Consider the following 26055-nt stretch of genomic DNA (forward strand, 5'->3'; position numbering starts at 1 on the left):
AAATTTAATTATTATTATTATTATCACTAAATAGATTTTTTTCTAAAATCTTATTCTCTTAATTAATAATTAATAAATATAATTAATAGAAATATGGTATTTTAAATTTGGGTTTTAAATATATGATATAAGTGCTCAAGGATGTACACTAATGATCAATTAAGTGCTTAGCATCCAAAAGCTAGATATAATAATTATTTTTAAAAAAAATATCATATAAAATATTATTCAATAAACACATAATATATAGATGTGTCTTTTAACTTAGTTTTAGCTTGCATTATGTCCTCTAATTTTGAATTTGCACAAGTAGACCCTTAAACTTGTATAAAGATGAACAAACAAACATATCAGTCCATGTGACAATCTTACCTCGCTAATTCATGTCCTACGCCTCCTTTTATGTGTCTATTTATTAAATTTTTTGTAAATTTAAGTGCCTATATGTTCACATCCAAAATTGACGATTACTGATGGAAGATGAGGCCAACTTAAAAAGGCATGTTTATGTATTATGCCTAATATATAAATGGCATAATACATAAACATGCCCTTTAATTTTATCTTAAATCACATCTATGACCTTCAATTTTGAGTGTACACAAATAGACACTTAAACTTGTATAAAATTGAACAAGAAAATAACACGTCCTATGTGGCATAATACGCGTAGGACGTCATGTAGGATAAAAATTGACCACGTAAAATGTCACATAAGACATATGTGTCTAATTGTTCAACTTTATACAAATTTAAATATTTATTTGTACACAATCGAAGTTAAAAGTCATAAATGTGATATCAAGTCAAGTTAAAAAATACGTTTATGTATCGCGCCTACATAAATACTAGTTAGACGTGTTTCATGGTTTACACATCACATGCCTTTTGTCATGATCTTAATAAAGCATAAGTATTACATTTCAACAATAAAATATTATTATGTAATTTACACAGTATTCATAGGTATTACATTTCAACAATAAAATATTATTATATAATTTACAGAGTATTGTTCATGACGCGCATGAGCAAGGTATCCTACGTATAATTATATCAAACATTTCATTCTTATGCAATTACTTGAACATTTTGTTTACGTCTAAAAACCGACTGGACAAATTTTGCTAAAATATTTATAATTTAGCACAAATCACTAGAAAATTTTCCCAAATAAAGGGGCACTCCCAAATTCCATAAACATAATATATATTTTAGATGCAATGAAGTACCAAAATAGTGCCACAAATATATGCAAGTACCTAAAGCGGTAGGACAAAATGATGCCACAAATATATGTGACTTGTAAGTACTAAGCAGTTGTACCTATCAACGCATGACTTCGGAATTTTTCATAAAAACAAGTGTTAAATTTTTATTTAAAAAAAAAACAAAAAACAAATAGCCAATGATAAAAAAAAAATGAAAAAAATATGATGAGATAGAGCCTCTGTGTAAACAACTTCACTTGTTATATTACACTGAATGTATTATTATTATTTGAAAATAAAAATGAAAAGGTTGTGCAATGTAATGGCACTTTGCAAAATTAATTTGAACCGAAAAAGGGAAAAGGAATTGCATTAATCCTCTTTACCTGGATAATTTCCCAAAAAACACCTTACCTAACTGTTTAAATCTATCCTTAATTTATTTTACAAAATTTTACTCTATCAAATTATTTTTGATATTTGTACAACAATTTTTAGGATAATAATTTTTCTACTTCAATAGAGTCTTCTTTGTGCAAAGTAATATCAAAATATAGAGAAGCAATGATACAAATTTTCCTTAATGTTCATCGGCCAAATTTGTTTTGCCTCAATAGCATAGGGTGATGGGGAGAACAATTTCTAATTGAGCACATTCATCTTGTTTAGGAATTGTACATTAGAAGCTTGAATGTTTTTTAATAATACTGTCATAATAATTTAATCCCTTGTTTTAAATTTTAACATTTTTTTTAATGTTTTGAAACATTGAATAAATTATTTTTTGTATTTTGAAACTTGCTGACATGATTTGGATTGTGATCTGAAAAATTTCGGATATTTTGGCCTAAATGTCGATTGATGCACAACCAATAAATCTGATGATCGCAAAATGGGTACCATATTTGAATTTACTACTTTTTTTTTTATTGAAAAAATTACATGAAGTAATATACTTAAAACTATAATTATAATAAATAGTAATATTTTTGTAAAATTACAGTTTATAGCAAGAGTAATATTATTTTACTCATTAACTGGGCAAGTGAATGTTTTACTCTCACTGCTTCACATTTTCCTATTTTCACTTCACTATTTCATCTTTCCCAAATATAGTCATATCTTTTATTCTTTTTTTCTCTATCATATTTTTTTATCATTTTATTTTATTTTTATTTTTTATTTCCACTTTATTTTCTCTCTTTTATTTCTCTTTTTTTTTTGCTTTTACATTTTCTTTTCATATTTGAAGATAATTAGCTCTATTATCTTCAAGATTTCAAAATAAAACATCATTACTATCTTTCACTTTTTAATATTTCTATCTTTTTTTTCTTGTTAGTTTTTTTTTCATCTTATTTTTTTATCATTTTATTTTGATTTTTTTTCTTTTTTATTTTTTTTTTCACTTTTTTTTCTCTCTTCTATTTCTTTTTTTTGTTTTTTTTTCCTTTCTCGTATTTTTTTTTCTTGTTCTATTTTTCGTTTTCTTCTTCTTTTTTCTATTTTCTTTTATTTATTCTCTTTTATTTTTACACTTTTATTTCTCTTTCTTCTATTTTTTTTTCTTTTTCACTTTTCTTTTTTTCGTTTTTTTACTCTTCTATCTCTAACTTTTATTTTGAAAAGACAAATATGTATATCACATACACATATTCAAAAAACATATAAAATACATAGCATACAAATCTAGATATTTATACAGTATAAAACATACATATGTATTTACAAAATACATATCATATCATATTCATATTAAACAGTAACAAACATAACTATACTATATATCTTCATATGTATTTGCGAAATACAAAGGTGACTCATATAAAATAAGATTATAAATATGGATTAGGTATGTATTCTATAAATACATATGCAGAGCTATATATATTTTATACGGTGTTGGATTTATTTTTGAATTGTACATACTATGTCATTTTAGAGGGTAACATATGTACTTATTTGTTTTCTTTTACTGTTTAAGATATGTATTATGTATTTTTTTATTATCTATATGTATATGTATATAATTGTCATTTTTGTTATAGAGATTTTGTGTCCTATATATTTATATATACATGTGAGTCAGATATGTATTTCTGTAAATACATATGCAGATATATATATGTATGTTTTTTTACCATAAATACATATGTAGATCTCTATGTTTATTTATTTTGTATATTTTTTAAATACATATATATATGATATATATATATATATATATATATATATATATATATATATATATATATATTTATCTTTTAAAAATAAAAGATAAAGATAGAAGAGTAAAAAAAAAGAAAAACAAAAAAAAAATCAAAAAGAAAGAAGAAATAGAAATATAAACTAGAAATAGAAGTGTAAAAATAAAGACTATTTTTTATTTTTTTTAAAAAAAAAGAAGAAGAAAACGAAAAAATAAAAAAAAATAAAAAACGTAAAAAGGAAAAAAAAAAAAAGAGAAGTAGAAGTGAGAAAATAAAGTGGAAAGAGAAAATGGAGAAGAAAAAGAACTTAAAATAAAAAAAGATAAAAAAACTGAAAAAATTAATAAGAAAAAATAATTAGAGATATAAGAGAAATGATATTTTGAAATTTTGAAAATCATGAAAATAATAATCTTCATATTTGAGTTTGATTTGGAAAAGGAATCTACTAATTTAAATTGAGTTTGATTTGAAAAAGGAATCTACTAATTTAAATAAGAGTAATTTATGAAAATTTAATTAGATGCAATAATTATTCCTTATTTAACTCAACTAATTTGAGTAAAACAAGGGAAGTAAATTTTATTGTATATGTATTTGTATAATAACAGTTTACTTAAATACAAACTTATTTAACTCAACTAATTTGAGTAAAGCAAGGGTAGTAAATTTTGTTGTATATGTATTTGTATAGCAACAGTTTACTTAAATACAAAATTGAATTTGCTATTTTTCGTAATTATGAAACTGTTGCTATAAAAGTTACAATTAAAACTCTATAATTGCTATTTCTGAAATTTCTCCTTTTTTATTTGGGTTGGGTCCATTATTTTTTGCGGTTCTGATATCGGAATTACACAATAATCACAATTATGGAAGCCTGTTCACTTTTGCGAAGCTCGGGATATGGCAAAGCTCCCATTTGTGGAACAACGGATGCATTTGCGAAGCCGCTTTTTGTTGCTAGGGCCTAGGTGCCAAAATTGTGATAAGAGACTTGGGTGTAAAAGATTGAGCTTTAAAATTTTTGATATTCTAAGGATTTTTTTTTGTTTTTTGACGAACTAACTATAAGATTGATTGATTTTAATTTGGATTCATCACTTAATTTTTAGAGAATGATTCTAAATTTCCCTCTGATAATGCATTTTCTTATTCAGGATATTGACATTAAAAATACAGATTCGCTTGTAGAATTTGGAAATTTTTGAATCTAGATTTAGAAACACTAAATAACGGTAATTTGAACATTAAAGTGAATTTGAATAGAAAATTTAATTATAAATTTGAACTTAATTCTGTGGCTATTGGAGACTCGAGAATGTAAATTGCTTCAAGTTTTGACGATATGGGCTTGAATTGACCTTTTGTACCGACTTTGACGTGACTTGGTCTAAAATTATGAAATCTCGGTGGGAGCGGAGCCACCTTGTAGTTAACCCCTTCGATAGAAAATTATACTATTTATATATGGTTAAAATTATATTTTTATGTATATATAGTTGATGTTGAACCCCCTTCGGCTAGTTCGTGTGCTTATTTTTTTATTTATTTTGAACCCTCTTATTAAAAATCCTGACTCCGCCACTGATGTCTACATAACCATTCTATGCCACCAAACTAAAAAGAGTCAATACATAAAATGACCCTAAACTTGATACCAAATTATAACTCTGATCTTAAACTTTGACAGTGCACAAATATGACCTTTAACTATTCAAAACTGTACAAATATGACCTCCAATTCTACGTGGCAAAACGCGTGTTCAACATGCAAAACTGGGCGTGTCCAGCTTAAAATCTAAGGACATAATACATAAATATGACCTTAAACTTTGACAGTGCACAAATATGACCTTTAAATGACTCTTTACTATTATTTTTTCATTATTTTCGGCTCAAAGATGAAAATGACATCTAATTTCTTTTGTCATTGCGGGAAAAAGCAATATTGAAGATTTATTAATTAGGCGGGTCAGCCTCATACGAAAAAATCGAGCGGGTATGTATATATATTATAAAGAAGAGGACGAATTTAAGTTATATAATATATCTAAATATTATTTCTTTAAATATTAAATTAAAGCTGAAACTATACTAATAATAGAAAAAATTATAGTTTTAATAAAACGTTATTAAATTAATGTTATTAAGGATAGTAGTAGTAGTATATTAAATTAACGTTATCAAATTAACACAATTAAAAGATGTTATTAAATTAATGTTATTAAATTAACGAGGGGCGGACCTACGTGGTTGCCATGGGATTCACCCGAACCCCCTCGATAAAAAAATTATGTTGTATATATAAGATAGAAAATGTATATTTATGTACGTATATTAATGTTGAACCACTTGAAACAAAGCACTTAGATAGCCCAGTGGTGTTATTTATTCTTCTTGGGCGGTTCCTTCAGCCTACTGTGCGGGTTCGATCCCTAGTAGTGACTGTTTTTTTTTTAATTAAAAAAAATCTAGGTGTTGTGCTATAGAAATAAAAAAATAATAATAATAATAATTTTTTTTAAATTTAAAAAAAGTTAGGTGTTACTACTATATAAATAAATAAATAAATAAATTATTATTATTATAACAATAATAGCAATAACAACAACAACAACAACAACAACAACAACAACAACAACAATAATAATAATAATAATAATAATAATAATAATAATAATAATAAAAGCAAAACTTTGATAGTGCACAAATATGACATCGTTTTAACACAAAAAGCAAAACTTTGATAGTGCACAAATATGACCTTTTATTATTCAAAACTGCACAAATATGACCTCTCTCCAAGTCAGCCCTTTTAACGATATGACACCGTGTGATTGGATTACCTTTCCACATAGGCCCGTGTGAGACTCACGCATGGGGGTGCAAAATCGGAGGTCATACTTGTTCAGGTTTTGAATAGTTAAAGGTCCTATTTAATTTGTGCACTATCAAAGTTTAAGGTCAAAGTTATAATTTGGTGTCAAGTTTAGGGTCATTTTTATATATTAACTCAACTAAAAAAAAAGCACCAAACTATGCCAAATATTTTAAAAAGTACTAAATTATGCTTAACTCACAAAAATTGTGAGTTATGTACAAATATTTTTAACGGAAGGCAGCTGACGCCGTTAAATTTTTTGAAAAATGCATAACTCACAAAAATTGTGAGTTACATAACTCACAATTTTTGTGAGTTATGTGTTAAAGAATAAAGTCTCTTTCCCAATCTTTACTTTAGCGATTGAGATTCAAAATTTCAAAGAACCCTACCAATTTCAACTGGTCCCCCCCTCCTTGTCCATCGATTGTGCTTCAAAACAAAAAATCATTAAAAATATAAAATATTAATAATAACACAAATTAAGAGAAATTTTCGATCACTTTCATTCAAAATTTCGTTCAAATCAGGTATTGAGAATTGTGTTGGCATGTTACTCGGCATGATGTATTGGGGAATATTTATGTCAAAAAAAGTATTATACTGAGTCAAATGAGCATCAACATAACTTGTTGGATCATCAAATTGCGTATGCATATTTATCTGTATCGGAGACTGCACAAGATGATTTTTATGCTCCTACTTAACATAAACTTAAAGAATGTTCAGTTTTATTTGACTCGCATAGTCACAAGGAGCCCTCAGAAATTCAGTCAACGACTTATCATCACTAATATTCATTCTCCATAATTTACCATTTCTTGAGATGAGAAGGAATCCAGATACTGTCCGACTATAAATAAATCAAAATCATTACTTTTTATTTTCATTCTCCTAAAAATTGATTCTACAAATTCTCTGTAACCAATTGAAATTGGATACTTCGTGTTGGACTTGGGGGACATACTATAATATATTGTATTTTCCTTGTGAATAATTTCGTCATCCCAAAAAAGTGCAACTTTAATACGTTCAGAATTCATTCTCTAAAATTTAATAAAGTTTTGAAAAGATAAATTGAGTTTGAAGATAATTGAAAAAAGAAGAATCGGAGTTGAAGAAGAAGAATTTGAAAACCATATAAAAAGAATAAATGTATACTAAGTGTTTAAACTTTTTGTGAGTTATGATAAAACAGATGAATAACTGACAAAAAAGGTGAGTTATATATTTTTATGAGTTATCTGTTAAATAGAATTTCGGAAACATTTTTCATTATTTAAATAACTCACAAAAGAATGGATAGCTCACAAAAATTGTGAGTTATGTTATAATAAAATGCATAACTCACAATTTTTGTGAGTTATGTTAAAATAAGAATTCATAACTCACAATTTTTGTGAGTTGTGTTAAAATAAAATGCATAACTCACAATTTTTGTGAGTTATGTTAAAATAAGAATGAATAACTCACAAAAATTGTGAGTTATGTACTTTTCAAAAAATTTAAGGTCGACAGCTGTCTTCTATTAAAAATATTTGTACATAACTCACAATTTTTGTGAGTTAAGCATAGTTTGATACTTTTTTAAATATATGACATAGTTTGATGTTTTTTTAGTTTGATGACATAGAATGGTTCCGAATTTATGTCGTGACTATCTTCAAGCATCTTTTCATGTTAGTATAATGTTAAACATCTCTCACATGCTAGTTTAACATTGTAGGCTATGTATGTGACGAACTACATGACTGTTAGCCATGCATTTTGCATATACATTAGAAATTGCATATATACTTTTAGGAAAAGTCATCATTTCTACCTTAAATTTATTCCAAAAAGTGATTTACACACTTAAACTATTGTCGCGATCTAATACACACCTATACTTAAACTATTATCGCGACCTAATACATACCCGTACTATCAGAGGTGGAACCAAATTTTTTCTTAGGGGGTTCAAAATCTGAAGAAAAACTCATCGAAGGGGGTTCAATATCTAGAAAATATAAATAAAAGTCATTTTAACCATGTATTGATAATATAATTTTTCGTCGAAGGGGGTTCATCCAAACCCCTTTATTAGGCTAGCTCCGCCTCTGCATAGGGGTTCGTCCAAACCCCTTTATTAGGCTAGCTCCGCCTCTGCGTAGTATGTCCCTATAATTTTATGCGTAGATGTTATTACGATAAGTAAATTGTGCGTACTATGTCCCTATAATTTTATGCCTAGATGATATTACGATAAGTAAATTGTTTGTGCAGTTTATGATATACGTGTGAGTTGTTTGCGTTTGATTGAAAGGCTAAAGATATTTCCTGTGGATTGAGTAACTATGTCACCCAATTCCTATAGGCAGTAAGCGCGTAGTTTTCATTTGGCCCGAAGAATGCTAATTAAATGTAAATTTATGTCTTTAATCATGTTAGATGATATATTCCGTATAAATATTATGTTGGTACATATCTAATTTTGCTGGTTCTATGCACTAATTTGCCATTGTTATATAGGGACATCAAATTCACCTAATTTAAGGTGTGTCTTCAACTTTTCAAGTATAGTGTAAGATAAATTTGATGTTTTTTCCCATGTTATATACCTTATTTTACATGTTTACTAAGTGAGTATTTCTAATACAATAATTGTCACAACTTATTGGGGACGACCGATGATACTCTCTGAATTTATTATTAACACATGTGCACTGTATCGTATAAGCTTGCTTGGACCGTGACAGCTGCCAATCATTAAAAAAAGCTATGGTAGGAAAAATTCATGGGAAGTTGAGTGAAATTTTCCAAGCTTAATTAAGTCTACGACCATGTCAGGGAAAGATACTAAAAGCACATTGCTTTGTTATCTTTTGCTTGATCTTTCTTCACAGTTTTCAAGTTGATCTTGGCAATCATGATTGTCTTGAAGATCCATATTTTTTGGAACACACAACTTTTATTCTCATAACTTTTGGTGATGGTTATGGTTTCTAGGAGATGAAGCAGCACAAATAGCAGCAGACACAAATTTATGATGAAAAATTCTGCAAGTAAAGGGAATAGTCAAGGGAGACATCTTCTTTCCAAAAGAATAAAGTAGGTCCAGAAGCAGACGTTAACAAATGGACAAAAGGAACTTATGTTCTTTTTTGTTTTAGCAATATTTTAGAATTTATTAATTTTGTTGTTTTACACATGTATAACTTGCACTATATGCTACCATTCTCTTTTCTTCTTTGAATTTGAATTACATGTTCGGTCAAATCATGCAAAGCTAATTCAGCCTAAGTAATATATTTCTCGTGGTCTAAACACAACCTCTTTTGACCCTCGACTCTTATGTTCAAGTTCGAAGGACATCATAGTAAAATCTGACAATTAAGACCTCGATATGGTTTTATTCTGTTTATCGTATTGGAGTAGCAAGACTCCCCTTTTCTTGATTCTCCTGAATTGTCACATTCGGGCAACTAAGAAGTTAATAGGCTGGATAATCCTCCTGTTACGTGGAACAACATACAATTAACTAAATACTAGCCGACGACGATATGAATCATGTAAATTCAGACATCATCTATGAACCCCATTTAAAGTTGAGCTTGCTTAGAGGAAAAAGAAGAGCAAAGCACAGAAACACAAGCCAACGGGGTAGTGGAATATTGACGAACTCATTGGATCAATGTCACAGTTAGAGCATCGGTCAGTATTGTCACTCGAGGCCTTGCCCAGAGAAACATAATATACCAAACTTAAATTACATCAACATGAGCACTCACGAACCAGCCAAGAGTACAGGCTTAAGAACAAGTATCCAAAAGGTGAGAGATGCCCAGCTGAGTAACAGAATAAACTAAAAGGCAAATGCCACGAGGTGCTCTGATGGTATCCGTATCTACGTATGTATTTAGATACAATTGAGGAATGCAAAGTGATTTATCACTGCACTGGCGGACGAGGAGAGCGTGGTCGGACAGGAGTCTTTGATGGGCTTACTCTGCAGTATATGGAAAAAGTTCCAAGATTAACGGAAATTTGAGTAAAATACAAAAGAAGCATCGGCAAGAAGTTTACTGGAGTCAAAGAGAGCAACCTTATGGGAAGTGATCCCAGGATTGCACCACTGCAGTTCAGTGCAGCAATGGCACTCTCAGCCTGCAACAAACAGAAATTTCATCATGAAACTATACTAAACAGCAATAGCCATGAAATGGGACATGCTAAATTTCCTTTTTAAGGGAAATGTAAATAAACATAATAAGCAGTACAATGTAGGAGTTCAAAATATTTGTTCTTTGAATATCATCAAATATATGACATTACATAATTAGGAGTCCACGAATTTTAGGTATCAATCATTATCATAACATGGAAGACCAATGCAAATTAATCTTAAGTAATAAGCAAAGTGAGATACATATATACCATGTATTTCCATTAAAGTAAGCAACAGAGCCTAGAAATAAATCTTGCAAAGACAACAAAGAATAGGCAAGAAGAAAGGTTAAGACAGATGACGTCTTAACACTGACAATGTTTGTCATTGCCACAACTAGAATTGTCCTCCTTGAAACAAATTGCACCTACAGCTAATCACAAGGAGGAGGTGAACAGAAGTGTAGCATTCTCCTATGCAAAAACAGAAAGTGGGACACTATAGAAATCTCCTGTTTGACCTACAGCATTGGCACAAAATACAAATTTTGGAGGTGTTAGAGAAACAGAAAACAGCTTTGCAATACCTCAAGGAGAACTGGATGCAGATTGAAACTAAGTTAAAGAGAGTGTTGTGAGGAAGTTCAATTCTAGAACTTCCACCACCACAGAAACTAATAAAAACTTTTTATGGTTCTCTATATTCATTCTCAGCGAATGGATAGCATGATAGTCAAAAGCAACTGCCAAACAGAAAAATAAAGATATATCCTGATGCAAGTATATTAAAGATACTTTGTCATGGAAACCAGATATCACAACATTTCAGGTAGTAGAAGTTTTCACCAGTGTGAAATTTGCTTGGATGGTGCTGATCTACTTATTACAATAGTACCTCACAGAATAGTATCAAGTATAGAGCACTTATTTTCCAGTTCCATTTAAGTGATCAAGAAGTATAGAATCCTCATAATAAGAGCTGTAAGGGCTCCCATCAAAGCAACAGCCATAAACGTATATAATATCCATCAAAACAACAGTCACTGAGAGATGCAGAACAGACTGAGCTGGGCAGCCACAAAAACACCTAGATTGCAATTTTATTTACCCGGAGTTACTATGAATTGCTAATAATCTAACTGGCATATACAGATATACTCATCAGTTTCCAAATACACCATATGCCTGTTGAACTGATTCTGTTTTCCTACTGTCTAGGAACCATTTCATAAGTGATTAATTTTGCTTATCGTCGTTGGATTTCTTCCATAAAGAAATCCAATTTTTTTTTATTTTTAAGGGAACATCCAATTAATATTAATGTAAAATTATTATTATATGGAAAATGGTAATGCGTAGGATTTATCTTACTTTAAAGGCATTTTTTGCAGATATTCTTATAGAGATATTGCTCATAAACGCATTTTTGTTCCACATGTTGAGATTATAATTAAGTAAATAAAAGTGTGTTGTCTATAACAACTTAAATTTTTAGATAAGATGGTCACACATTTTAACATGGTATCAGAGCAGGTAGAGGTAGAGGGGTGGAATCTCAGTGCCACCCATTATTAAAAAGAATTCCAATATGCTTGGCCATGAGAAAGGAATCAAGCCCGCACATGAAGGTGTGTGTTGAGAATATAATTAAGTAAATAAAAGTAGGGGTGTACATAGGTCGGGTTGGTTCGTTTTTTATTTAAAAAAAAAACAAACCAATCATGTCGGTTTATTAAAACTATAAACCAAATCAAACCAACATAAAATTGGTTTTTCCGGTTTAGGTTTTAGTCGATTTTTTCGGGTTTTTCGGTTTTTTCGATTCTTTTTAATAATATTTAGTTTTTACAATTATATTGTGATCGAAGACTAGATCAAATATGTTTTCACTCATGTGCTAATGAAAAACCATAATTATGAAAAAATAAGGAGCGGAAAACTCTCTTGAAACTAAAAAGTGAGATGAAGAGTGAAAAGTTTAGGTTTTAAGTTTATATTGGATTTTGTATCATTTAATTAGCAATTAATTGACAGATATTACAACTTAAAGCCCCAAATTTAAATATATATCTACATCTACTTTCAAATTATTGAAAATTACTAAAACTAATTGAAAAAAGTATTTAAAAAGTAGATTATAATTAATATTTTATGTATAAAAAAGTTCGAATATTATATTTATACTATATTAAAAGTGTGAAGGGCCTTAAAAATGACGTTTGAACTTTTTTCCCTTCATTAGAAACCTCTGCAATAGATAAAAACGTCTTTTTACTATTTTCCTCAATTTACTATTTAATTAGATTAAAGAATCCTAAAATATATGAAAAGAATTTAATAACTCCTAAAATATATAGAAAGAATCCTGATAAACTAAAAACTTCTAGTACTTCATAATTTAAAATTATAAAGAAAAATAAATAGAATATTAAGAATAAAATTGTAGGACAAGTCAAAGTTAAAAAAGGAAGAAATCGTTGTGCACGTAAAAAAAGGGCAAAAATCGTTGTGCACGTAAAAAAAAAGGAGGCAGAAAAATTTATATTTAATTATATGATTTATAAAAGGAAAACATTATAAATAGAATAAATTTAATTCATTGTTCCTACGCATGAGTTTTAGGATTTAATAACATATATTTGTTGATTTTGATTATTTAATCTAGGTAATATTTAGTACTTCTAAAAATAGAATTTTGCCTTATATAAAAAATATTCTTTATAATTCTATTTAAGTAATATTTTGGATCAAAATTTATATTAAACAAATTCTTATATTGTACTTTTGCTTTTTATTTTAGTTTTGATTCACGTGTTTTCTTACTATCATTATCATCATCCCTTTTGCCTTTATTTATTTCTTTTAAATCATATCTTTAAAGATTATATATGAAGAATAATAATCAACAATTGACATTGATTCTCTCTTTTGATAATTTCTTGTGTTTCTCTTTTAGTTGAAAGTTTCAGATCGAAAAATTGGATAAGTATGTTGCCGCCGAATGAAGTTGTCAAAAATCAAAGGTTTATTGCTCTTTTTTTCTTTTACTTTCTTTGCGTAATCGTGACATAAAAAGGGCTCCAATCCCATTTTTCTTTAAAAAAAAAAAAATATCAAGGTCACAAATTAGGATAGGAGGTTAAATTCTTTTTTATTTATGAGTCATGTTTTTTGTAATATCGTAACTTTTATGTACAATTCAACCACTATAGAAATCCATATTATTGGTAAGTGAGACATATTAATTGTTATTTATGTTAAAGAAAATCGTAATACTAATTTATGAGAATAACATAAAAAAGGCGGTTATAGAATTTCAAAGAACAAAACAAAATCAAAGCAAAAAAGTTGTTTGTAGTATAAGTCATTTTCACCAATATCACATTATGCATAGTACCGTCCTCAATCGAAGGTTGGGTTTGATTGAGTTGGTTTTAGTTTATATGTGAATGTCTTGGTTGCTTATAATCACATGTGGATATTTGATCTTTATAATCTAAATTTAAAGATTTAATGATATGGAGCCACATACAAATGTAGATGTAGGAATTAAACTAAATATAATTCAAATATCTACTTAAAAAATCTGACTATATAGATTTGAGATATGAACACAAAAAAGTCGACTGATATTTATGTAAGGAGGAGGATCCGAACGCTTATATATAAAAGGTCGTTATTCAACATTCTTCATCACAAAATTTTAAGGTATTATTCTCTCAATTATTTTTGCCTTCGACAATATTGCATTTTTTTCTCTAGGAATATTTCTTTGATCATCTTTTGTGCATGTAATTGATAAGGTTTTAATTTTATTGTTGTGTCCAATTTTAGTTTTTTTTGGGCATAAGATTTGTAAGTAAGCAATGTTATTATAATTAGATATCTTTGTAAAAATTTATAATCCACTTTATCTAAGTAAATTACTATTTAACTTTTTATAATAAAGTTACATATAAATATCTATATAAGCTTTCGCAATAGACAAAATCGTCTAATTTAAAATAATCAAAGGTTACAGTTAAACTAATATATATATTATGTCGGTTTGATTCGAGTTCGATTTGACTTTTTTTTGGTTAACACCAAACCAAACCAAGAATGGTCGGGTTTTTTTTTCTAACGCCAAACCAATCAAACCAAACCATAAGTCGGGTTTTTTTCTCGGTTCGGTTTGACTTGACAGTTTGGTCTGTACACCCCTAAATAAAAGTATGAGATTCCTCCAGAAGTTATAGAAGTTATGTCAGTAGATGTAATGCTAAACTTAAAGTCAAAAATTAAATGATTTTACAATAGAAACCAAACGTTGTATTAGTTATGTAGGGATTACATTCATAATCCAGTTCTATTTATTTTATACTTTATATGTACTAGCTATGTGGATTTTTGTACTGAAGTTGTTTTTTATGCAACTGACCAAAGGACCCTCTCCTTCCAGCAATTCAATCTACACAACTATATGCCTCAAAGATTTACTGAACAGCAAGTGGGTACCATATCTAATATTGGTCATTCACTCTACTACTCTAACAACGAAGCATCCAATAGCTATTGAAAAATACACACAAGCACATTGTATTCACAGTTTGAACTGACCTGTAGATGGACCTTTATCATCCCACAACATTTCAATTATGGTATTGTTGTAGGCGGATCTAGGATTTGAGAGTGGAAGGGACACCGATGACCAATATCTTTAGGAGAAAAACCGGTGAAACTTCCGCTGGTGGGTTGTGGTCCTGGCGGACTGGTAATATGAGATAGGGAGAAAGAAGCAGGATTTGGATTTGGAGAACGAGTTCCATAGTTTCTTATTTCTATAATGGATGGAGAAGTGGATTTGGGACTTTTTCAGGAAGGGATTAACTCAAAAGAAAAGAAAAAGAGAAGTGGGATACCAAAATAGTTTATGGCAATGGAAGCATATATAGAAAGTAAAGGTACAATATAAAGTGGCTTGCTTTACTTGGTTGGTAGTTACTAGCTAGAGAACCAGTCCTTATTCAGGAGAACCTAAGGAAGAGAGGAATACAATTTTGCTCAAGATGTTATTTGTGTAAGCAAGATGATGTTGAGACATCAACCATCTATTTCTACATTGTAAAGTGACCTGCCAACTATGGGATTTGCTCATCAACCTCAGAGGTATCAGGTGGGAATGCCGGAAGAACTTCGAAACTCTTCTCAAAGCTGGAACAGGGGGGAATTTTACCACTTAGAAAGACAGATTGGAAAATTGTTTGAACAATCATTTGTGGACAATGTGGAAGGAAAGGAATTCAAGACTCTTTGAAGATACAAGTAGTCTCTATACAAAAGATCAAGATGAATCATATTCTCCGTTTTAGTTTTTGGAGTAAATCAGAATATATTGATGATCTTGATTCAATTATGTTACCTTCTGAAGAAAAAAAACTGGTAGCTAAAGAAAAAGGGAGAAACTAAAGAAAGAAAAATCAACAAAAAACAATAATCTGGTATGTTAAAAGATGCCATACAACACACAAAAAAAACATGTATGCTACAGTTAGGAATCAAACCAGGTTACTGAAACTAAGGGCAAAGCTAACGAACCCCACCAACCAGTGACCCCTTCTAATGTTCGTGTATTCGGGTGCCCAGTAAAATATTTATACATACTTCAGGATATACATACAGGATTTTTTCCGAGGCTAACAGGTGCCTGTGAACCCTCCCCCTCCTTATAAGATAGGTCCGCCAGAAGATTTTTATCAGACAGAAATTAATGTTAGCATAGCTAATATTGCATGGGCCAGGGTGCTAGCTCGTCAAGAACACACACATTCAGAAGATGAAAACAGTGGAAATGAGGATGCTTAGATGGATGTGCGGGCATACTAGGAGAGACAAGATTAGGAACGAAGTTATACATGACAAGGTGCTAGTGGCCTCCTTAGAGGACAAGATGAGGGAAGCAAAGCTGAGATGGTTCGGACATAAGAAGAGGAGGTGCGTTGAGCCACCAGTAAAGAGGTGTGAGTTCGGCAATCACGGGTTTTAGGAGAGGCAGAGGTGGGCCTAAGAAGAACTAGAGGAAGTGATTAGACAGGACATTTGCATATCTTTAGCCTACTGAGGATATGACCCTAGATAGGAAGGTTTTGGAGGTCGAACATTAGGGTAGAAGGATAGTAGGTAGCCCTGTGTTGTAGTACTTTTATGAGGGAGAAGCATGGATCTATTCTCCTCTTCTCTTTATTTAGTAGTCTTATCTAGTATTTGCATAGTACCGTATTCTTAATTTTTACTAGTTACTACTACCTGATACAGTGATACTTCAATGGTTTTGTTTATCTTGCTATTCTATTGTCGTTGTTTTCCTTTCTATCCTTCTTTGATCACACTTTCTTGAGTTGAGGTTCTATCGGAAACAACCTCTCTATCCCAAAAGGTAGGGGTAAGGTCTTGCGTATATCCTACAATCCCCAAACCCCACTTGTGGGATTACATTTGGTACGTTGTTCTTGTTGCATAGCTCATGTTATCTAGTTAAGAATATTAGGATTAGTTTCTGGTGACGAAGATAGATAACAACATAAGCTTAGACTGGCACTCCAGCAAGAAAGGGGAGAAAAACTTTGAATAAAATTCAGTTTATGTCAACATTATCTCAAATTCACATAAGCGGACAAATTACTGACAAGAACTTAGTTCGTCCACATGAAATTCAAAGAGGGACAAACCTGATGTTTTTACAATTTGAACGTAAAAGACTCAACTAAGTAACAACATCATACTACATCTACAAGCAGGGATAGTGAAAGATCACCATTCTGAATGGAGGTCTAGTAGTTCTTAAGAGTAGAAAGAACCAAATGTCTAGAACAGTATGATATATCAGACAGCAAAACCAAGAAAAGCTCATGGAAGTTACCATAACAAACTCGACAAAACCAATACGGGTGGAATGATGATGGTCACCAAGTAACCTCAAGCGCTTAACCTGCATTAGAGAAGAAAACTGCATAGAGTAAGGACCATAGGTAGGACAAGCACTTTCAGACAAGTTAGGTGAGAAGCTACAAACCTCTCCACAGAAGTACTCAAAAAAGAGCTTGACATCTGCTTGAGTAACCTATTTCATACAAATGAACAAGTCAGAAAGCATAATCTCCCTAGATGCTCTTCAACCATGTGAAACAGCAATTACAAACCCAAAATTACCTTTTTATCAATGTTTGTACAGTATATAGTTCTTGCACACATCTCCCTTTCATCTTCAGACTACATATCCAGGCCAAAGGTAAAATTTCAATATTAGCAACAGAGAGATTCCATTCATCGCCCTCAACAGCAATTTTTCGAAAAGGAAATACAGAAAATATACACAACTTCTCACCCTCGGAAGAAATGTTGGATTAACTGGTGCAATTGCAGTTTTAGAGGGAAGCACTCTCACAGGGTAAAACCCTAGCATAGTTCCCGCAAGACTCAAGGCATTCCTTGCACCTTCTGCAGACAATACATGGGACAATGTCCCTATTAGACAACAAGAACTTCAACCAAAAATGAAAAATGTCAAACCAAAGATTATGGTTCAACATACCTTCATCAGTAAATTCAATGAAGGCGAAACGGAGTACAGAATTGGGGTCTCCACATATGCGACAGTCAACCACCTTCAGCACATTAAGTCGGAAAGATTATGGCAAGAAAACATTTTATTAACATATTAACAAAGCTGTAAATAATGATTGAATGTGGAAGCATGACCAAACGGGAAACATATTCACCTGCCCGCAAGTAAGAAAGAGTGTAGCAAGTTGCTCTTCAGTCACCTACACAAAATAAGAACAATAAGCCCCCCAAAAAAGATGAAAGTGAAATAATCGAGAAATAATGAACAAATACCCAGTGCCCTCAGTATCCCTCTTTTTAGTACCTGATGATCAATTTCAGACACATAAACTGTCCTCCTTATAACCTCTTCACGTTGAGCCATGCTCGTTCGGACATTCGTCCGTCTCCTACCACCGCCATTGCCATTTCTCTTCTGCTAGTGCATTTCAACCAGAATTGTTAGCCACGACTCCATGACAATGATCCATCACAAAACAAGGTTACAAAAGGTGAAACAAAATAAATTTATCTATTTTTAGACAATGGGCACAGAGAGAAATAACAATATTCTCCTTTTTAGACCTCAATATATGTTCTTGCATGATACCAATTATGAAAAGCAACCCACAAGAAGAGAACCCAACATTTGCATATGCACAGTTTTCCAGTTGTTACTAAATGAAAAAGAAGAAAAGCAAAAGGTGATGAGATACATACCCTTCTATTGAAATTTCCATCGCCGAGTCCATTTTGCATTACCAAATTGAAAGCATCACATCCAAATTGCTCTCCAGCTGGAGATATTGGCACTACACCATGGTTACTGGAGAGTGAAGGAGGCACAAACTCCTCAGCCTGGGGGTTCAATTTCGAAAATATTTCCTCTAAATCCCTCATCTCTTTCTTAAACCCTTCATCAACAACACCTCCATTTCTCCTCAAACCAACACCGTTCATTTTCTGATGCTGAACCAGCACTCCACCACCGTTGATGCTTTGTTGAAAAACACCCATTTGAGGCTTATGCTGCACGCTCTTTTTCTCGGGTTGATCATCAACAATAGTCATCATTTGAATTTTCTGATCATTGGGCATCGTTGACTGTGATACACTGTTCTGATCAACGGCGGCAGAACTATCGTCCGTCCGATTCAAGGAGCCATTCTCATCAACGGCCATGATTATTCGTTCAACAACAACTGTGTATCACAGTACCCAAAACAGCCCCCTTTTTCTCCTTCCTCTTTAAACCTCTTTCCCAAATTTGGGTTCTGTGAAAAAGCAAAACAGAAAAATGATCAGTTCTGTCATTTCCCAATTTACGCTATCGTTTTAATTTTCACAGTACGAGCCAATGGAAATTTTCACTGAAGAAAATAAAATTGGAAATCGATTAATTGTACCTGATTAGTCTAAATTGTGTGCATTAATGAAAGAACAAAATACAAACTCAAAGATCGTGAGGTGGGGGTTAATGAAAATTAAAGAAGAGCAAAAACAGGGTAAGACTCTTTTTTTTTTTTTCTTTGGAGTGATGTAAGTACTATTTTACTGAGTCTGCAGGGAAGGAAAAAACGAATAGTATGACGCGAGATAGAGAGAAATGAGTATCCACTATGAAAAGGATTATATTTAGTAGTGGTTTGGAGATGAGATTAGTTTTTAATGATTGTTTGATTTGTTATATTATATTAAAATAATATATTATATGTAGAGGTATGACTTTAAAAAAGAATTATTCATTTTTAGAAATATCTTGTCTTATTTATTAGAAAAAAGATTTAAGGATCGCAAGGTATTTTTCTTATTTTTATTATTTATTTCAACATGATTAATTTTTGTATTATTGTTCTTTTTTATATAAAAAATTGATATTGATTACTAATATTGATATAATAAATTTTAAAATTAATACTAGTAATATCAGATAAATAATTTAAAAGCATTTAATTCTTATTTAAATGATTTCATAAGAAAATAAAATAAAATAAAAGAGGACGAGCGTTTTTATATGAATTGTTTCACATAGCCTTGTCTTTTTTTTTTTTTTTTTTTTTGGATTTTCTTTTCCGTAAGAGATAACAACAGAGATAAATATTTATTTAAAGATATTTGCTTTATGAGTGTTTACCTTTTTATTATCTAAAGATGTTTAGGTGTATTACAATAATTTTTTAAATTTTAGAATTTTAAATCTATCCAATGGTATATTAAAAAAAAGTTTAAAAAATATAATCGTTGTAAAATAGATTTTTTTAAAAAAATTACTAGACATTAAAAGTAGTATAACTTCTTTTCTAAAATAAATTATACGTAAATAAAACACGTAGAAGGTGACTAGGTAACTTTGAGAAAGTGGCATGAAGAAGGTTAATGTGGAATAACCGTGGAGCTGCAAAGTGAGTCTTTATTCTAAGGTTGGCCATCACGAATAGACTGCATATCAAAGATAGGCTGAATGGAAAATACAAGTGAATGAGACATGTGTTCTGTGTAGAGTAGAAAATGAAACTGTTGAACATTTGTTCTTTAAATGTGATTATGCTGCTAAAGTGTGGAATGTACTACTCAGATCGTTAAATCTACCACTGCTCTGCCTTATACTAGTGGACTAAAGTGAACTGATAAAAATATCAAACGTCGATCAGGTAAAACACATATTTTCATAGTGATGCTTGCTGCAGGTGTCTATAACATCTAGCATGAAAGGAACAGTAGAATTTTAAATTGTAAGTCCTTCAAAGATGGCTAGGCCTAAATTAACATTGATTTGAACTACAACCCTCACTGTTAATAGTTTGATCAAGTAGGGATGATTTTGGTTCTACCAGACTATGGTACTAGGTCAATAATGATTTGTATTGTCATTTTGGTAATGAAATCGAATCGTTAGCGAAGAAAAAAAGAAACCATATTAATAATGAAAGATATCAGGGGCTATGGGTTAAAAAGTCACTTTTAAGTTTTAATTTACATTCTAAACACAAAGTTTGATGTCTAAAAGGGCCAAATTTATGATATCATCATTGGAACTTTAAATAATGATATTTCTTGCACCCAAATTTTAAAAACACACAAAAATCCCCACCTTCAAAGTCTTGTAATATATTCAACCTCAGCATTCATGTTTTAGAAAATACAAATTAGTCATTTTTGATAAACATGTTAGATCCCAATTTAGAAATTAAAAAAATCACCAAATAGCAAGTGATGACATGATTTTATTTAGGACAATTAGCGGTTTTTAAAGTAGTAATCTCAAAAGTATAAGGATAAGTAATGGTTTTCAAAGCAATACTCTGATCTAAGAATGTGCTTTATACAACCAGTAGTTGTCTTTGAAATCTTTTGATTTATGTCATCATGTTTTGAACTCTGTCATGAGCTTTGGACTTGGGCCTGAGGTGAAGTTACAGCCCAACAAAAGAGTGGATTTCATTTGGGATTCGGGTTAAGCAAACACGTTAAATGGGAGCAGTTACCTACAGAAGAGGTTATGCAAATTATGTTGAAGCTTCGGTTTAGTCTATATTCTCTCATCTCCCTTTCGATGGTCTATTATCTCATCTCCTTCTAGTTACCTTCTTCCTCTGTTACTAGTAGTTTTCCCATTAGTGTTTGTCCATTGTTACTTTGTTGCTCGAATTCTTATTTGTATTCGGATTTGGAAGTATAATATATATATTAGAGTTGTGGTGTGAAATTGAGGTTGTTACATTGGTGCTTTCATCGATCGTACTCCTATTGCAGTGATAGTCCTCGATAAGTTTTGCGGCGTCACCGCAGAAGGGTGGATTAGTCATGCCGAGCAGTATTATGCCTATCTCGACTTCCCTGAGAAAGACTGGCTACCTTTTGCTCCCTTCTATCTCGATAGTGCTGCTTATGATTGATTCCAATGGTTATATCGCAACAAGCAATTTTTTGATTGAAAGCATTTCACTGAGAAATTGAGAATCCATTTTTGAAATGGCTCTAACATGGTGCATAACCATATCGACATTGCCCGTAATTTGCTGCAGAAGTTAGACGAGAGTTACTTTTCTATGCTCAGCAAACTTGACAATCTACACCATGCAAGCTGAATATTCTCCTATCTCTACAAATCTAGGTACGGCGGTTGACGAGTCAGTTAAAGGCTTTTCAGTAACACATGAGGTCCAAGTGTTTGATGATTTATCTTAACGAATTGAGCACATATTTCTAAAGTTATCCCTTACGAATGATAATTTTGGGAATATGGGTCGGGTTCTCAACAAAAATCTAGAGTCAGAGATTAAATATTGTGGGAAATTAGGTTTTAATATTGGAACCTATAAATTTCCTTTGGTTATTGAGGATGAAAAAGGTAATGTCACAACATACCAAGATGAAGAGAACTCCAAAGCTTATGTGGGTCAGGAGCATAATCTTCATGGTATCTTGTTGTCTAAATCGAAAGAGCTTGGTAATGAGGAGAAAATAGAGAGGGTGTTCGAGGCATTTGCTGCACGATACTCAGAACAAATGCAAAATATTCTGATAAACAAAGATGATGTGCTCTTGTTTGCTATTTTTGGAGTAGTTCATATATCAAGGCGAACTTCATCATATCTTGTTTTTTATCCTGGTCTATCTCTTGATTATGATGTTTGTGATGTTTTTGGGTCATTTAGTGAATTCAATCTCTGTTGTCTTTGATAACGTGATGAAAGATGACATTTGGAGAATACATATAAATGAATTTTGTGTTGATGGAAAAATTGCAGTGGGGTACAATTTTAATGATGTGTTACGTAATTAGATGGGCTCTGTTTACCTAATGAAATCTATTGTGTCAGTATCTCATGTTTCCTCACTGGTTCCATCACGAAAATTATCTGATGTATTGGCCATATTTCGTCAACTGTTATATTTTGGCAAAGAACTTTGGTCATAGACAATGGACCAACAACTCACCTCATGCTACCGGATGATGCAGAGTTGTCTCATTGATAGCATTGTTGTTGAGAGTAATTGTTTCCAAGCAGTTCATTTGGTTAATGGTATTGTCAGAGCACAAGCTTAGATCGTGGGGTGAAAGAGCTCGTTTTCTATCGATTTTTGTTTGTCCTCTTGAACTCAGTGGAGAGCACATTGTAGCTCCTCTTTCTTTCAACAATCACTGTGAACTGAACTTGAAGGTAGTTTTTAAAAATATGAGAGAGAAGGACAATCTAGCCATATTAGGAAAAATAATAGGTTCCTATTTTTGCGACGTATCATCTGTTGTACCTCTGAATTATAGGGCATTTCTTTGTTGGTTCATTATGTTGAAAATGTTAAGAGACTCATCACTTTGGTCAAATGACGTTTACATGGATGCTTCCGGATGTTTGTGGCCAGGAGACGTTAAAAGCTGGAGTGAGGATCTTTTGGAGTTCAAGCTGACTATATTTTGTAGAGCTCTAAGAGTTTCTGATAGAATATGCACAAACGTTGTGAATGCTGCAGGTGGAGGTTCATCGAAGAAGTTTCTTTGGCACAATGCATGTAACTACAAGTTATGAAAAATAGAGAAAGACCCTAGGCAATGTGCAACAACTTCTCAGTGGGGCATTCTTATTTTTGACAATGACAAACCGTTAATTTCTGGATTCAGTCATATTATGCTTTCAACATATGCTCCTCTACTTATGCATGTCAATGAATTTCTCATGAGGAAACTAAGGAGTTGTATGGTTATTGCACCTGGTGAACATCAAATCCAACTTTGCTCCATCAAACCTTGGTCAAAATTTAATTTACTTTTTGCTTGATTCCTTATCTTGAACCTTGAGGACAAGGTTCTTATTGAGGATGGGGTTATTATTATGAACTCTGTCATGGGCTTTGGACTTGGGCCTGAGGTGAAGTTACAGTCCAACAAAAGAGTGAATTTCATTTGGGATTTGAGTTAAGCAAACATGTTAAATAGGAGTAGTTACCTACGGAAGAGATTATGCAAATTATGTTGAAGTTTCGGCTTAGTCTATATTCTCTCATCTCCCCTTCAATGATCTATTATCTCATCTCCTTCTAGTTACCTTCTTCCTCTGTTACTCGTAGATTTTTCATTAGTGTTTGTCCATTGTTACTTTGTTGCTCGAATTCTTATTTGTATTCGAATTTGGAAGTATAATATATATATTAGAGTTGTGTGAAATTGAGGTTGTTAAACACCACTTTATGGAGATTCTCATATGATGTAATTAAATTGTATCGTGATATTTAGTTGGAAAAAAAAATTATTTTGATTTTATTTATTTATTTGTCGTCTATTTTGCTAATTATTCTTGATTTAAGGATCACCTGAGTCTTGAATCATTTCGCTACTTGATTTTATTTATTTACTTGTCCTTATACTTTTTGGATCATGTCACCACTTGTTTGGAACTCTCATATGATATAACTAAGTGATTTCATAATGTTCAATTGGGGACAAGTCCTTTATTTTAACTTTATTTATTTTTTAGTTGTTTTTCTTAAGCCATATCCATGCCTCGATCTCTATATGTAGGTACGTGAATATAGACCTTTCGTAAAATCTATCAAAGACTCTCAGTTATAAGATATGGACAATAATCGATTGAGTGTTTATTTATTTTAAGGTTTGAGATTAAAAATTAGCTGTTTGGAATTAGGAGTTCTTTTATTTTTTTAGAAACGATTGCCCTTAAATGAGTTAGCCCTCCGTAAATTAAAATTTAATAAAATCCTAATATCAATATCGAATAAAAAATAACAAATTAAAACACGTCAAAGCTATCATCATCTTAAAGTAAACTATAATTCAATGACAAAATATGTACTACTAGTAATTTACATGTTTCCTGTGACGTATATAAACGATATATCATACAGATAAGGATGTCAAAGTTTTCATTTGTATGCAAAAACTTGTTAAGACTCGTTTGATTAATAAAATCAAAATCATATTTATTGTATTTAATATTTTTAAAATTGAAAATAGAGCTGAAATTATATTTAGTCAAAGTACTTTTAAAAATATTTTAGATTTTAGATGTGCTTTTTTTTATAAAGTGATAGAAAAATCGAGTCTAAAAAAAATAAAGCACTCGAGGTGTTTTTCAAAAAAATCAAAAATTGTAAAAATATATTCCAAAACATGTTTTTGATTTTCATGGCCAAACAAATATTTTGCAATAAAATGAATGTATTCTAAAATATTGCGAGTAATATTTATGGTCAAACGCCTACTAACATATCTATTCCCTCTTTTCCATATTAATTGTCTCGTTAATAAAAACAGATGCTCAAATTACTTGCTAATTTTAAAATAAAATAAAATTAATTAAAACTTTTCCTATTCATTCTTTATAATTAATTCATCTCAAAAGTGTAAATAAATTTGTAATGCCCTGCAACACATTTAAAATCATAAAATTCACACAGAGAAAAAAACTTTTCACACTATATATTTTTCTTTTCAATTTTAGGGGTGGGCAATTTGAAAGCAGTACGGCTCCATTGATGCGTTAAGCCGTTAACAAAAGACATATGCACTCGCTTACGCACGTCTTCCACGTGTTGAATCGGATATGTCCCGCTTCAATTCATGAATAAAGTTTTTTTCTTTTAAAAAAAAAATTAAAAGTAAAAAAGAAAAAAAAAAAAAAAAGCAGCTGAATATCTATGAAGTTGCTCTTTTCCGCTTTGTTTTCGGAAATAAAGAATGGCCTAAAAAGTATTTATCGGTCTATGGAGAAGGATCGTATTAGTTGTTTTACTATTGAAAAAGCAAACAATACTTTGTGGTATATTATCAATCTCTATATATAACTTTAATGTTATAAAATCTCGGCGAACGAAGAAAGTTGGTGTGATGAGTCGACATGTCATAAGATTAATGGTGAAAGAGCAAATTTAATTCATTTTTATAATGCAGATAGTATAACTCAGTGACGGAGAAAAATAAAATAAAACACTACTGCACCTGTTCAGGTTTGAACCCGAGTTGTTGATGCGGAAATGTACACTCTTGACCACTGGACTATGTTTC

The 26055-nt window shown here is 31.1% G+C and overlaps 1 protein-coding gene across 1 annotated transcript; it reads right to left on the reverse strand.

Annotated features, from left to right (window-relative positions):
* Window positions 1–9931: 9931 nt before the first annotated feature.
* On the reverse strand, window positions 9932–19683 carry LOC107863043 (polyadenylate-binding protein-interacting protein 11). Its single transcript, XM_047409503.1, has 11 exons — window positions 19439–19683; window positions 18753–19306; window positions 18358–18468; window positions 18209–18253; window positions 18022–18094; window positions 17815–17927; window positions 17640–17699; window positions 17503–17550; window positions 17350–17418; window positions 10390–10451; window positions 9932–10293 (listed from the first exon to the last, which is right to left on the reverse strand). Exons 2-11 carry the CDS (start codon window positions 19212–19214, stop codon window positions 10236–10238), a joined length of 1101 nt encoding a protein of 366 aa, XP_047265459.1. The 5' UTR covers window positions 19215–19306; window positions 19439–19683; the 3' UTR covers window positions 9932–10235.
* Window positions 19684–26055: the final 6372 nt, after the last annotated feature.

The sequence above is a fragment of the Capsicum annuum genome, chromosome 3 (assembly GCF_002878395.1).
Source record: "Capsicum annuum cultivar UCD-10X-F1 chromosome 3, UCD10Xv1.1, whole genome shotgun sequence".
NCBI classification, from domain to species: domain Eukaryota; kingdom Viridiplantae; phylum Streptophyta; class Magnoliopsida; order Solanales; family Solanaceae; genus Capsicum; species Capsicum annuum.